The 12,806-nt window shown below is 34.8% G+C and overlaps 1 protein-coding gene across 2 annotated transcripts; it reads left to right on the top strand.

Annotated features, from left to right (window-relative positions):
* The first annotated feature begins 155 nt into the window (after positions 1 to 155).
* Positions 156 to 9,799, top strand: LOC142524375 (cleavage and polyadenylation specificity factor subunit 2). 2 transcript variants are annotated; one of them, XM_075628334.1, is made up of 18 exons: positions 156 to 433; positions 555 to 723; positions 1,706 to 1,802; positions 2,379 to 2,505; positions 2,603 to 2,721; positions 3,112 to 3,206; positions 3,309 to 3,460; positions 3,872 to 3,929; positions 4,018 to 4,125; positions 4,686 to 4,938; positions 5,215 to 5,399; positions 5,612 to 5,704; positions 6,353 to 6,451; positions 6,954 to 7,085; positions 7,200 to 7,244; positions 8,807 to 8,974; positions 9,240 to 9,314; positions 9,525 to 9,799. In XM_075628334.1, the coding sequence occupies exons 1-18, from the start codon at positions 285 to 287 to the stop codon at positions 9,621 to 9,623; spliced, it is 2,223 nt and encodes a 740-aa protein (XP_075484449.1). In that variant the 5' UTR covers positions 156 to 284; the 3' UTR covers positions 9,624 to 9,799. The 2 variants fall into 2 exon arrangements, with proteins under 2 accessions (XP_075484449.1, XP_075484450.1); XM_075628335.1 differs by having other exon boundaries at positions 191 to 433; positions 555 to 698.
* Positions 9,800 to 12,806: the final 3,007 nt, after the last annotated feature.

Raw genomic sequence — 12,806 nt, forward strand, 5'->3', positions numbered from 1 at the left:
AAGTAATATTTTTTCATGGACGATCTAAATAAGATATATGTGTCATAAAATACGACTCGTGAGATTTTCTCACACAAGTTTTTGTTTTATGCATAACACACGTCGCTAATAAATGATTAAAGATTGAATTTCACTGACTAAAATCATATTTAACGGGTTGATCTTAACCCGGATAAACTAGACGGATCCTAAAACCCTTCATTCCCCATCCTGAGCGCAGAAGAACATAAACAAAATAAGAAGAAATCAATCAAAGCGAAAAAACAGAGCAAATTCGTACGGAAATGGGGACATCGGTGCAAGTGAAGCCTCTATGTGGAGTGTACAATGAGAATCCACTTTCGTACTTGGTCTCCATCGACGGCTTCAATGTCCTCATTGATTGCGGTTGGAACGACCATTTTGATGCTTCCCTTCTTCAACCCCTCGCCAGGTTTGATATAACACACATATTGTGGAATCTTTGTGTTCGCTAGATGGAATTGGTTTACTTGTCATTGTCGGTTTCGAAGTTTACGATTATAACTGTGGAGAAAGCTTTCAATGTGGACCAGGGTCGCTTCAACTGTGGATGCCGTATTGCTATCGCACCCGGACACACTCCATCTAGGCGCATTACCTTACGCCGTGAAAGAACTTGGACTATGTGCTCCTGTTTATGCGACCGAGCCTGTGTACAGATTGGGTCTACTGACCATGTACGATCACTATCTTTCACGAAAGGTGAAATGTTAATCAGGAACTTTTTGTTCTTGAGGAGCCTGCTTGCTCTTCTTTCTTGTTTCTATTAGCTACTGTATAACAGCTGTGCAAACTTAGACCCTCTCAGTTGTGTACGTGATTTAGCTTTCTTGACTGCGCTAGGAATCAATATTTTTCTACTGTTTCTGTAGTATACAAACGCTGACATCATGGAACGGTATACTTTTGTCTAATATGTCAGCAGTTGAAAGCAAGTAGTTTCCTTTTAGTTAATGCATCTATAAGTGCTATTGAAATTAAAAAGTGTGAAACCACCTTTCATTTGCCTCTCTTTTTTATTATTTGTTTTCTTTCTGTTGATGGCAATGAAAAACGATGTTTGTTTGTAAGAATGTAACCAGGTGGAGCATGAACCAAGTGATATTCCTTCTGAGAGTATATGAGACTTGATTTCTGGCATTTCTTTCCAACTACTGATCATATTCGTGTGTATCTAATTGAGTAGAGTATGTTTTATGCTTTTCTTCTGGGTTAAGTTTAGATGGTAGCATGGGAAGTTTTCATCTAGTAAGAACTATGGTTTACCAAATTGAATCAAAATTCAGATGAATTTAAAATGCACAAATGCTTTTACTGATGGAATATCCATTCTCATATTATCAGTTAGGGATCTATGTTAAACCAAAATTATTAAAATAAAACAATTTTGTAATTCAACTCATATATCAATTGCCGATTCAAAAATAATTATACAATTATTATATTTTTAGTACTGATGACGATATAACACATGTTATTTCTTGATTATAAGTTATATAAGTTTTGTTTCTGCACCTGAAAATTGATATTCGGTGTTTGTACATTGACGTCAAAAAGTGATAGCAATTAACAGTGAAGATCAAACCACAATTTTCAATTTGGTATGAGAAATGTTGTACCATCTTATTGAGCAATGTTTATTCTCAATACATTTCCCTATCCGATTGTATTTGATTCCTTGCAGCAAGTATCAGAGTTTGATTTATTTACACTCGATGACATCGATTCTGCTTTTCAAAACATTACCAGATTGACATACTCTCAGAATTACTATATGTCTGGTAAGTTTTCTCTTTCGACTTAGTTTGCACCAGAGTTTGTATTCCAAAAGCTTCTGGTGTTTGGGCACATTATGAGTTATTTCATTTATTATCTCTGTCAATTCTGTTCACCTGTGTTGTTTTTTGAGTTTCAAGATTTCTTTTATTGTTCTTCTTATTCTATTAAGTTTACCTCTCAAGGGAAGAACGTAGAATTGGGGTGTGGCACATCATGTATTGCTGTATCATCTACGCTGGAATTTTGCAATGATAAACTTACAACTCAGACTTTATTTTATTGTTATTGTAAATAAGTTTTTTTTATTCAAATTTCAGTGTTTAGGCTTTGATTTTGATATTTGCATTGTTCAGCTCTCTTTTGTAGTTTTGTTTAACATGATTGTTTTATCTTTTTATGACTGCTTTGAGACTTGAGAGCGCATGTAAATTAGTCAAAAAGTATAGATGAGAACAGTTTGTTAGTTGCTGGTGATTCCACGTGAACTCGTGTCTCGTCATTTTATGCTTGTCTAACATGTTAAACATTGCCTTATCTTTTGTTTTACATGTATTTCAATTCCTATTAACTAATGCTAGGAAAAGGAGAAGGAATCGTTGTTGCTCCTCACTTAGCTGGTCACCTTTTAGGTGGCACAGTTTGGAAGATAACAAAAGATGGCGAAGATGTCATATATGCTGTTGACTTCAATCATCGTAAAGAAAGGTTTTCTTCCTGCCCCCCGCGCACGAGAAGTTTTAGTACCAAAGTGATATTCATGTACATGATATGGAGAAGCTAACTCCACTGTTCTTTTTATCAGGCATTTGAATGGAACTGTTTTAGAGTCTTTTGTCCGCCCTGCAGTTCTAATAACGGATGCTTATAATGCTCTATTAAGTAATCAGCCTCCAAGGCGTCAGAGGGACCAAGAATTTCTAGGTAATACATTAGCATTCATAAATTTGAACTGCATTTCAATTTTATTCCCATTTCCATTTCTGTTGTTCAGTCACCCAGAAAAGATTCGTTTCTGCTGTCTGGACCAAACTTCAGTTAAAAAGAACTAACAAAACCCTCTTCTCTTGTTGGTCTGGATGGTAGTAATATGTAAACATATGTATGCACACACGGGGAAGGAGCTCACTAATTTCTCATATACTCAGCCACTTTTAAAATTATTTTATTGACGGAAAAGAAACATCTTCCATGTATATTTCTTTTGTTATGATTCGACGGCATGCACTATAAATCCTAATCAGGCCTTCTAATCTGTTAATTGTTTGATTGCCATTTACTGGAAAAAACTTTCTTTATTCTTGTATATTTTAGATGCTATCTTGAGGATATTGAGAACGGACGGGAAGATATTGGTGCCAGTAGATACAGCTGGGCGAGTGCTGGAGGTACTTTTAATCCTGGAACAGGTAAGTTGGCCTTCATGATATTGGAGTTTATCCATCTGGTTATTATTAATTGGATATTAAGATTTATATCGAACATAGAAAGATTAAAAAAGAAAATTGCAGTACTGGGAGCAGCACAACTTGACGTTTCCCATCTTCTTCCTTACATATGTCTCATCAAGTACCGTTGATTATGCCAAGAGTTTTCTCGAGTGGATGAGCGATTCAATAGCTAAATCCTTCGAGCACACACGCGACAATGCTTTTCTTTTGAAGTAAGATATCTTCATCTTCTTATCTCTTTGATCCCTTTTGGTTTAGTTGTGAATTGCTTTGAAAGCATGCAGAAAAAGCTGCATGGTGCGTTAATTAAACTGTTGGATTGTCAAAGATGATTGTGAAATTTTCCATCTAGTTTCACTCAGTTCTTGAAATAATTTCATTATCTGGGCAGCATTTTTTATACTCTATTGTCCTGAGAATTTTAGGAACTGGATGTTTCGGTCTTTGATTTAGTTCTTTTGTACATGTGCTGACCCTAGCGCTTGACCAATAAACAAAATTTAAGCAAGAAGAAATTGATTGGTCGTTTTGATGCAAATGCTGACTCATTGTGTCTTGTTATCATCAAGCTCACAAAAATCTGTGAAGAGGTTCTTATTCATTATTTTATACAACACTTGCAGACATGTCACTCTTTTGATTAATAAAAGTGAGCTTGAAAATGTTCCTGATGGCCCAAAGGTTAGGATGCACAATTACTTTACGTGATCATTTCAGTTTTTCTGAATTTTGCATTTTCATGATTTCCTTGGCACTGTTTTTCTGTCAGATTGTTTTAGCATCAATGGCAAGTTTGGAGGCCGGATTCTCTCATGATATATTTGTTGAATGGGCTGCTGATGTGAAGAACCTTGTACTTTTTACTGAGAGAGGCCAGGTTTGCTTTTACCTTTCTATTTGTGAATCTTTTAGTAATTAGTTGCATATTTTAATCATGTCTTGGGCCCCAAATTAGGACAGTGTTGGAAATCTCCATAATTAATTTTATTGGAGTTTTTTTGCCATTTCGCTTTTATGCTAGAGCCCTTTTTAAGCTCTTACGATAGTATAGGTCTAGGGGAGGCTTTGTATTATTTTGGTTTGTTCAAGTGCTTTTATGTTTGCATTCATTAGATATGTGATAAGTTTGTGTTTTTCAGTTCCTATGATGTTTCTGCCATCAACATAATTTCCGATACCTTTCAATTAATCAAGTTGCATTTCCGAAAACAAATTGCATCTGTTATAAGATTGAACTATTTAGTTTGGCTGCTCTCCACTGCCTGAAAATTTTGGATCTCTGTTTTTTTTCACTTCATGCATTTGTTCTTGAATCATATAATTTTTCCCTTATCATTCAAGAGGGAAAAATGATAAGAAAGAGGAGAAAACTGGTTTCATTACCCTGCTGCTGTCGGAGTGTTCAAGCGCATTTGTCCTGACTTCTGCACATTGTAGTTTGCGACCCTAGCTCGTATGCTTCAGTCAGACCCTCCTCCTAAAGCTGTTAAAGTAATAATGTCGAAGAGAGTTCCCTTGGTTGGAGAGGAGTTAGCTGCCTACGAAGAAGAGCAAGATCAGAGAAGACAGGAGGAAGCTCTTAAAGCTGCTCTTATCAAAAAGGAGGAATCAAAAGTTTCCCTCAGTGCTGAGCCTGCTGGGGGTGATCCTATGGTTGTTGATACCAGCATCGCCAATCCTTCTTCAATTTGTAATCCCTAGACTCTCAAAAATATTTGCTAATTTACCTAGTAACTTTTCTTTGCCAAAATATTTAGCTACAAAAAAGATTATTTCAACATATAATTTGAAAATGAATCCATATATGAGAAAGGGCACAATTTGAATAATCCAGACTGCCCTACAAGAGGATAGAGAAACCGAGGTCCTCAAGTATATTATATATAGTTTATAGCCAACTAAAAGGAAGTTACATTTCTGCATGGGCCGCAAGTTTTGCAAGCTCAAACACGTTACATTCTTTCAGCTGTTGGTTTGCAACATGGGGCTTTCAGAGACGTATTAATTGATGGGTTTGTTCCCCTTCCATCTGCGGCCGCTCCAATGTTCCCATTCTATGAGAACTCTGTAGAATGGGATGATTTTGGCGAAGTCATCAATCCAGATGATTACATAATCAAGGATGAAGACATGGACCAAGCATTGATGCGGGTCAGTTTTTTTAATAACATGCCTCTTTATGTGCATTAGTTTTCATCAACTTGAGGGGTAAGAATAGTCGTCTCTTTCCTTCATATGTTATTGTGTTGATTTTTTCACATCTGGAAGAACATAGGACACATACACTTGGTTCTAAAAATAAAATTTTCAACTCCTTTTATTATTGGCGGCGCTATATATATCTCACAGCATCTATTTTGTAGGCTGATGGTGACCTTAATGGAAAGCTTGATGAAGGATTTGCTAGTCTTATATTTGATACAACTCCGTCAAAAGTAGTATCTTTTGAGCAAACTGTACGTAGAATCTCTTCTACTTTTCCAAATTTTACCAACCACTAGCTCTGACTACATCTGAAGTTATATTCTCAACTCAGTGTTATTCACAAATGCAAAAAACATTTGTTAAAAGTAATGTCTTCTGAGCAAACTAGAGTAGAGAATATGCCTTTGATTTTCCCAAGTTCTTTGAAATTAGATCTGAAGAAGCTGAAGTTATTTTCTCGACAATGTGTTACTCATGAACAAAAAAACCACATTACCAAAATTAACATTACGTTGCATTGGATTTTTCTTCTCAGAAACGGAAAAATTGTGTTGACTTCTTTATAGCTTGTGCCTGAGCTGAAAATTTCTATATCACTCAAATTCAATTTGAGCTGGAGCCTGCTTGAATTCAATTCGACCTAGATCTGAAACATCAAAATTTGTTTACTCTGGTGGGCTCAACTTGTTTACACACCCTATATTTTATACCATACATGAATCACATGTCTAAGGTCTACAGTTTTCCGTTTACTAGTAACTGTGGATTGTCTTTAAATTATTTTACTGTGTTCCTGTCAGATCTGAATCTACAGTCCACCTGTTTGATTTCTTCCTTGCAACTTTAGAAGAATTATTTATTTCATTAATTATAGGTCTTCATTAAACGCAACATTGCAGGTCTATGTCAAGTGTTCCTTGCTCTTTTTGGATTTTGAGGGCCGATCCGATGGAAGCTCGATCAAAAAGATTCTCGCCCATGTTTCCCCCTTGAAGCTCGTAAGGAACTTTCCTGGGCTTCTTGTACCCTTGTGTCTTGCTTCATATATATTCCTTCCTAAAGAAGTTAACAGTATCTTTGCTCCAAGATATTGTCATAAACATAGAAGTTTTCAATATTTTGTATTCCGGGGTAGTTGTTGAATATAATTTTAACACGAAAATGTGATCAAATCACAGTAAAGTTTCCTCCCACACTATTACCGGCGCAGTGGCGTACGAGATTTATTTTCTAAAAATTTAAAAGCAAGCAACATCATATGATACTTAGTAATTTTCTGTTTAAGTTTGTGATATCTCTTGTTGATAATAAACAACTTCTTTCTGGCTTAGAACATGCAATTTTATATGTTTGGGGGCAAGGAAGATTCTGGTAGTATATTGAGATTATCCGTGACTGATATCTTATTATGTGATATCTTTTGTTGCCTTCGACTGTTTACGAAGAGTTTAGTGATTGAATTAAGTTGTTTCGACGATTTCTTTTTTGTCTCGGACCTAGGTCTTAGTACATGGATCAGCAGAAGCCACCGAGCATTTAAAGCAACATTGTCTGAAAAATGTTTGCCCCCATGTATATGCTCCTCAGATTGAGGAATCAATTGATGTCACTTCAGATTTGTGTGCTTATAAAGTAAGTTCTCCATGTTTTGTTACGTATAAAAAATGCTCTGACCTCCTTTTGAGATTCATTGAGCAATTGACCATGTAATCTGGGGCTTATTATGTTTCTCTTTTTGAAATATAGGTTCAACTTTCAGAGAAATTAATGAGCAACATTCTATTCAAGAAGGTAAGTGTTATGGTCCCAGGTTTGGATCATGTTATGGGATGATCAATATATTTTGAATAGGATTTCGAGGCTCGTTTTGAGAGAACATCGCGACCTCACATTAACTATTTGATTTCAGAATTCCAAATAATTTTATTCCTTGCAACAATAGCCATTTAAATACAAAGAAGACAATTAATTTCCCTAGCAAGAAATCTGCCCCAATTCCTCTATTCATGGCTAGAACGCATGCAATATTAAAAAAAGAAACTAAATAAAATCCTTCTAAATAATTCCTTATGTCTGAATCTTCCACCACTGCATCCTTGATTTCAGCAATTTATCCTTAATTCTTGCCCATTACATCTACCTCCCCTTGGAAAATAAAGATTACAGGATTTTCAAATTGTTGCTGCTCTCTTCCTATTCTGAAAAATTCTCCACCACTTCAAGAACAATTGTTGTAGTAGTATCTCAAGGATTAAGCGCAAATGGCAATAATTCTTAAATTCTTCTCACTTTAACTTTGGACGATCTCGTTCCCATTTGAGGAATCAGAGTTCGCCATCGCACTCAAAGTGGAAAGAGGCCAATCTTTCTCTGGTCTGTGTTGGTGTCGAAAACTTTTCACATTGACTAAGATATCTCGTCAAGTCTGATTGGCTATTGAACCGGGGAAAATCTAGCTTCAAATTTTGAGGTACTTTTGATAAGTCATTCTCGTTGTCTCGCTCTCCTTCAAAATGCTGGTCAGTGGAGCCCCATTGATTGCTGCTGTCTTTGCCCCGATCTTCTTCCAATCGCATGGTTGACACTTGGCAGAGATTTTGATATCTCCTCCAATTGATCAAGAAGAGCTTGCTGCCTTCTTTCATTGGCTGCCATGTCCTCTTGATACAGCTTTACAAAAGCTTCAAATTGCTGTTGTAATGCTGGGAATCCCCCCATGACGACTGGCTCTGATACCAACTTTTTATGGTTCCTTGCGACAATGGTCATTTAAATAAAAGGAAGACAATTAATTTCCCTAGCAAGAAATCTGCCGTAATTCCCCTATCTAGCTAGAACGCATGCAATATTAAATAAAGAAACTAAATAAAATCCTCTGATTAATTCTAATTTCTGAATCTTCCATCACTTCATCATCGATTTCAGCAGTTTGTCCTTAATTCTTGCTCCTTACAATAAGCATCTCGGTATTTCCTTTAAGAAGCTGTGCCAACGGTTACTTTTTATGTATATCGAGAAGTCACTTTGAATAGATGGCAGGAACTCTTGCTACTTTGTTTTTATAGATCTGGCAGCTTTAACCATTCATTTGGTTCGAACAATTGGATTTATAAAAAGAAATAATCTTGATTCGTAGACAATATATATTTGATTCCTGTGACTTTCACTGTATAAATGTATGCGAGTGTAACGCTGATAAGATTTTGGCCAGTGGCTTTCTCCTAATTTTTTTTGGCCAAATACGCCAAATTCTGAAGTTGCAGCTTGCAGGGTTTTGTCACCATGTGTTAATGGCTGTGGTTTACTCAAAATATAATATTTCTGTCTCAAAAGTGCACACATTCTTATTATAGCTTGGAGATTATGAAGTAGCTTGGATTGACGCTGAAGTAGAGAAAACAGAAAGTGGAACAATGTCTTTGCTTCCTCTTTCAACTCCTGCTCCAACTCATAAAACAGTCTTGGTTGGGGACATAAAAATGGCAGACTTCAAACAGTTTCTTGCTAGCAAAGGGATCCAGGTATATTAGCTACAACGAATCACTTGTTTAAACAAAATATGCTCCTCTGGGTCCCTGACAGCCCTCTTTGACTATGTAAACGAGCCATATGTTCTTGTACTGTTTGATTAAGAAATGACCACAAAATTTTCAACAAAAATACATGTAATTTTATTATTGTTTTATTCGAGGGGCTGACAATTGGCCTTTGGCACTCCACTAGTCTGCTCTGTTTTGTTTCAATTTTTTTTAGATTTTATGTGGTTAACATGTGCTATATTCTCAGGTTGAATTTGCTAGTGGCGCCTTGCGTTGTGGGGACTATGTGACTCTGCGGAAAGTTGGAGATTCCAACCAAAAGGTTGGTGACTTTTGCTTGAATTTGTAAGATATTTCCTTGTTTCTCATTCTTTTTAGCAGTCATCAACTACAGAAAAACCTTTATATTGCTGTGCTTTTCGGAACAAGTTGATTTTTCAATGAAATAAGGTTTTAACTTTTTCATACTAGGCCTAGGCTCAAATATTTATTCATAATTTGATTGAGAAAAATTTTGGAGCATGTGTTGTAGGGTGGTGGCAATATACAACATATAATTCTTGAAGGCCCCTTATCGGAAGAGTACTACAAAATCCGGGATCATCTGTATTCACAATTTTATTCCCTTTAGGCTGCAGTTTCGGTGTATCATCTCTGTATCTGTACTAATCTAACACAATTAAATTCCGATTTTTCTTTGTTTTTTCTTTCTCAATTAGTGCATTTACGACCATTACTTATGTTGTAATATTAATGTAGAATTTGTACATTTTTTTCAAGATTTCTAATTTTAGCTGATTTTCTTTATGGTTATGGGGTGAGAATGGTAAGTTCCAAGATTATTTTGTTTCATCCTTTGTTCACTTTACATAGATGAACTACTCCATGTTTTTGAACTAAACCATTGAATGATTTCATGTGCACAACTTAATCATCTATACATGATCTAATGTCGTTTTCTTTTTAAAATACATGTTAAGCTGTCAAACCAAGGTTTTTATACTTTTTTAAAATTTTAAAAATACATGTTAAGCTGAAAACTCTAGACGTCAAACTTATTGCGAGTGGTGGGCAATCGGTCTATTCGGTTCAGTGGTTTATTCAATTACCGAACCGACATACCTATAAATGATTTAACTGATTTTATTTTTGAATAACCGAATCGACCGAAATATCCATAGAAACTGAATTAACCGAATCAATTTTTAAATCGGTAAATAAAAAATATTTTTTTAAAAAAACATTGTGAATTGTAACCAAAAAAAGAAAAATAAAACAAGCCGACCTCATAAATAACATGAAAGATTGAACAAAAATTATCAATAACCAATAGAAATATTAAAGATAAAATTATTTTTTTCAAATTACAAATGTGCGATTCAACCTGTAATCAGCCGATAACTAAAAATATGGGTTTTGTAGCCAAGACCCAAAAAACTTGCAAGTAAAAAATAGCACAACAAAACTTAAAACGATACAAACTTGAAGATATTACAATCACCAAAACATAAGCATGAGTGCATGACTATCTTGAAGGAAATCTAGTCTCTCATCATAATATTATTGTGCAAAAGATGGGGAGCTTTTCTTCATCAAGATTGATTTTAAGAAAAGGAAACTGCTGCTCCATCATGGTTTGAATGGGTGCTGGACCATAAAAAATTTCTCCAAAACCATCTACTTTTGTGCTTGTCGTGGCGTGATATTACTTGGATTATATTCTTCTCAGCATTTTCCACATAATCTGCACGTCCTCGTATCCACAATTCGAAACCAAAAGTCCAAAATACACAAAAAAGAGCACAAGATAAGAGGCGATAAACAAAGTTTATCGTAGAAAAATGTGTTAGCATCAGCCATGGATGGACATAGAATAATGTACGAGAAGTAAGAATTCAAAAGATGAAACAGGGAGCATAAATTCTGTTGTCAAACAAACAGCAGAAATGATATTCAAGAAAATAAAGCCAATCCTATGAACTTTAATAGATAATTATTTGAATTGCTATACACATAATTATCTCATCTTTGGACAATACTGAATAAATCAAAGCAAACCTACGAAAAGAACACATACTTTAGTCTTATCTAAACTTAGAATACTAGGACATATTTATGCAAAATACGTAAATCACCCAGAAAAGCAAAGTAAAATTTAAGCTTGTTCTAGAATTCAAGCTCGATGTACAATCTTCTCATCATAATAAAATACATAACAAAACATATCATTTATCATTATCACTTACGTAATTAATTTATGATTTAGCCACAGGTATTGTTGAGGAAGACGAGTCTAACCCAAGTTTTGCTATATCTGAAAAAGAAAGTACGAAATACAAGTAAAATAAATTTGAAGTTTATATAAATAAAGAAATTTAACTATAACATTTTTATAAGAGAACTTACGATTTTCTAGGTTTTCCATATTCTCCAAAGTCACTTCAACATTAATTGATATTGGGCATGAACGAAGCCAATATTGTGTGCAAATAAGGCTTTTCACTATCTTAGGAGTCAATGAACTCCTAAAACAATCAAGTACTCGACCACTTGTACTAAAAGCAGATTCTGAAGCAACAATTGATTTTTAAATAGCCAACACATCACGAGCAACTTCAGAAAGTATGGGAAATCTATGACAATTTTGCTTCCACCATCCCAAAATATCAAAATATTCAGAATACTCCTCAACCATCTCATTTCGATATCTGTCCAATTCTGAAATATTACAATCACCAAAACTCCGTGCCTTTTGTTTTTTGTACTTCTCAAGAATTGATCGTCTTTTTAAATCTGTTTGACTTGCACTTTTTTGCTCAACATCACTTACTTATTGAATAGATAACACTTTTGATTTGCTTCTTTGGGGCTCCATCTTCTCTTTGTAATTTTTATACAAAGAAAGCAAAGTTTCTTTTACTATCTTTCCTTCTCTTGCATCCATTTCATCTCCGTACAATTCTAACACCATGAATTCAACAAAATCCAATTTGTGTCTTGGATCGAGCACCACCACAACATAGAGCAAATTATTTTTTTCTCGGGATCTCCCCAGTACTTGTCAAATTTATCTATTTTTTCATTTTAATTCCCATAGATTATACACCAATATCGTCACTTTCTTTTCACTCTTTCAATATTGTGTGAATGAAACTAATCTCATGTGCAAAATATTGTATATGACATACAATGAACCTGAAACTTTCAAAGTTAGTTCATAAAATATTTGCAATAAAGCAGCAAAATCCTACATTTTCTCAATCGGCACTAGTATGCCTTCCATCGAAATTTCTCATTTGTTTTTTAGGTTTACCATCTGCACCGAATACAACCTTTCCATAATCATTCACAACATCAATCCATTTTGTGAGTTGAAGATCCAATTTAAAACATGGATCTTGTTCATCAAATCTTTCGAAATCCCTTGCAAATTTTTGAGCTACATTCAACATCAAGTTGAGTTCCATCTTGTTGATACATCAAGACATAAAGAATTCATGCTTTCAATTTTTTCAATCTTCACACATTCTTTAAACTTGTTTAATCTAGAAGAAGATTGTTTAACATATTTCATTGCATCTTCGACCCTTGTCACTAACTCACTCATATCTTTCAAGCCATCAACAACAATCAAATTGATTATATGAGTTACACACCTCATATGAATGCACTCTCCCTTTAAGATAGTAGAATCCCAGTTTGCCATATTTCTTTCAAATTACTGATTGCGACATCATTTGAACTTGCATTGTCAACAGTAATCGTCAAAATTTTGTCAATTCCCCAATCCCTTAAACATGTCTCATTTGTTAAA

Source organism: Primulina tabacum, chromosome 14, assembly GCF_025594145.1.
Source record: "Primulina tabacum isolate GXHZ01 chromosome 14, ASM2559414v2, whole genome shotgun sequence".
In the NCBI taxonomy this organism is placed as follows: Eukaryota; Viridiplantae; Streptophyta; class Magnoliopsida; order Lamiales; family Gesneriaceae; genus Primulina; species Primulina tabacum.

Excerpts from the sequence above, each read along its gene's own strand:
- LOC142524375 (XM_075628334.1), top strand. The coding sequence starts at position 285 with ATGGGGACATCGGTGCAAGTGAAGCCTCTATGTGGAGTGTACAATGAG. Across the intron at positions 2,722-3,111 it reads GAGGGACCAAGAATTTCTAG|ATGCTATCTTGAGGATATTG; the intron begins GTAATACATTAG and ends TGTATATTTTAG. Across the intron at positions 4,126-4,685 it reads TTTTTACTGAGAGAGGCCAG|TTTGCGACCCTAGCTCGTAT; the intron begins GTTTGCTTTTAC and ends TGCACATTGTAG.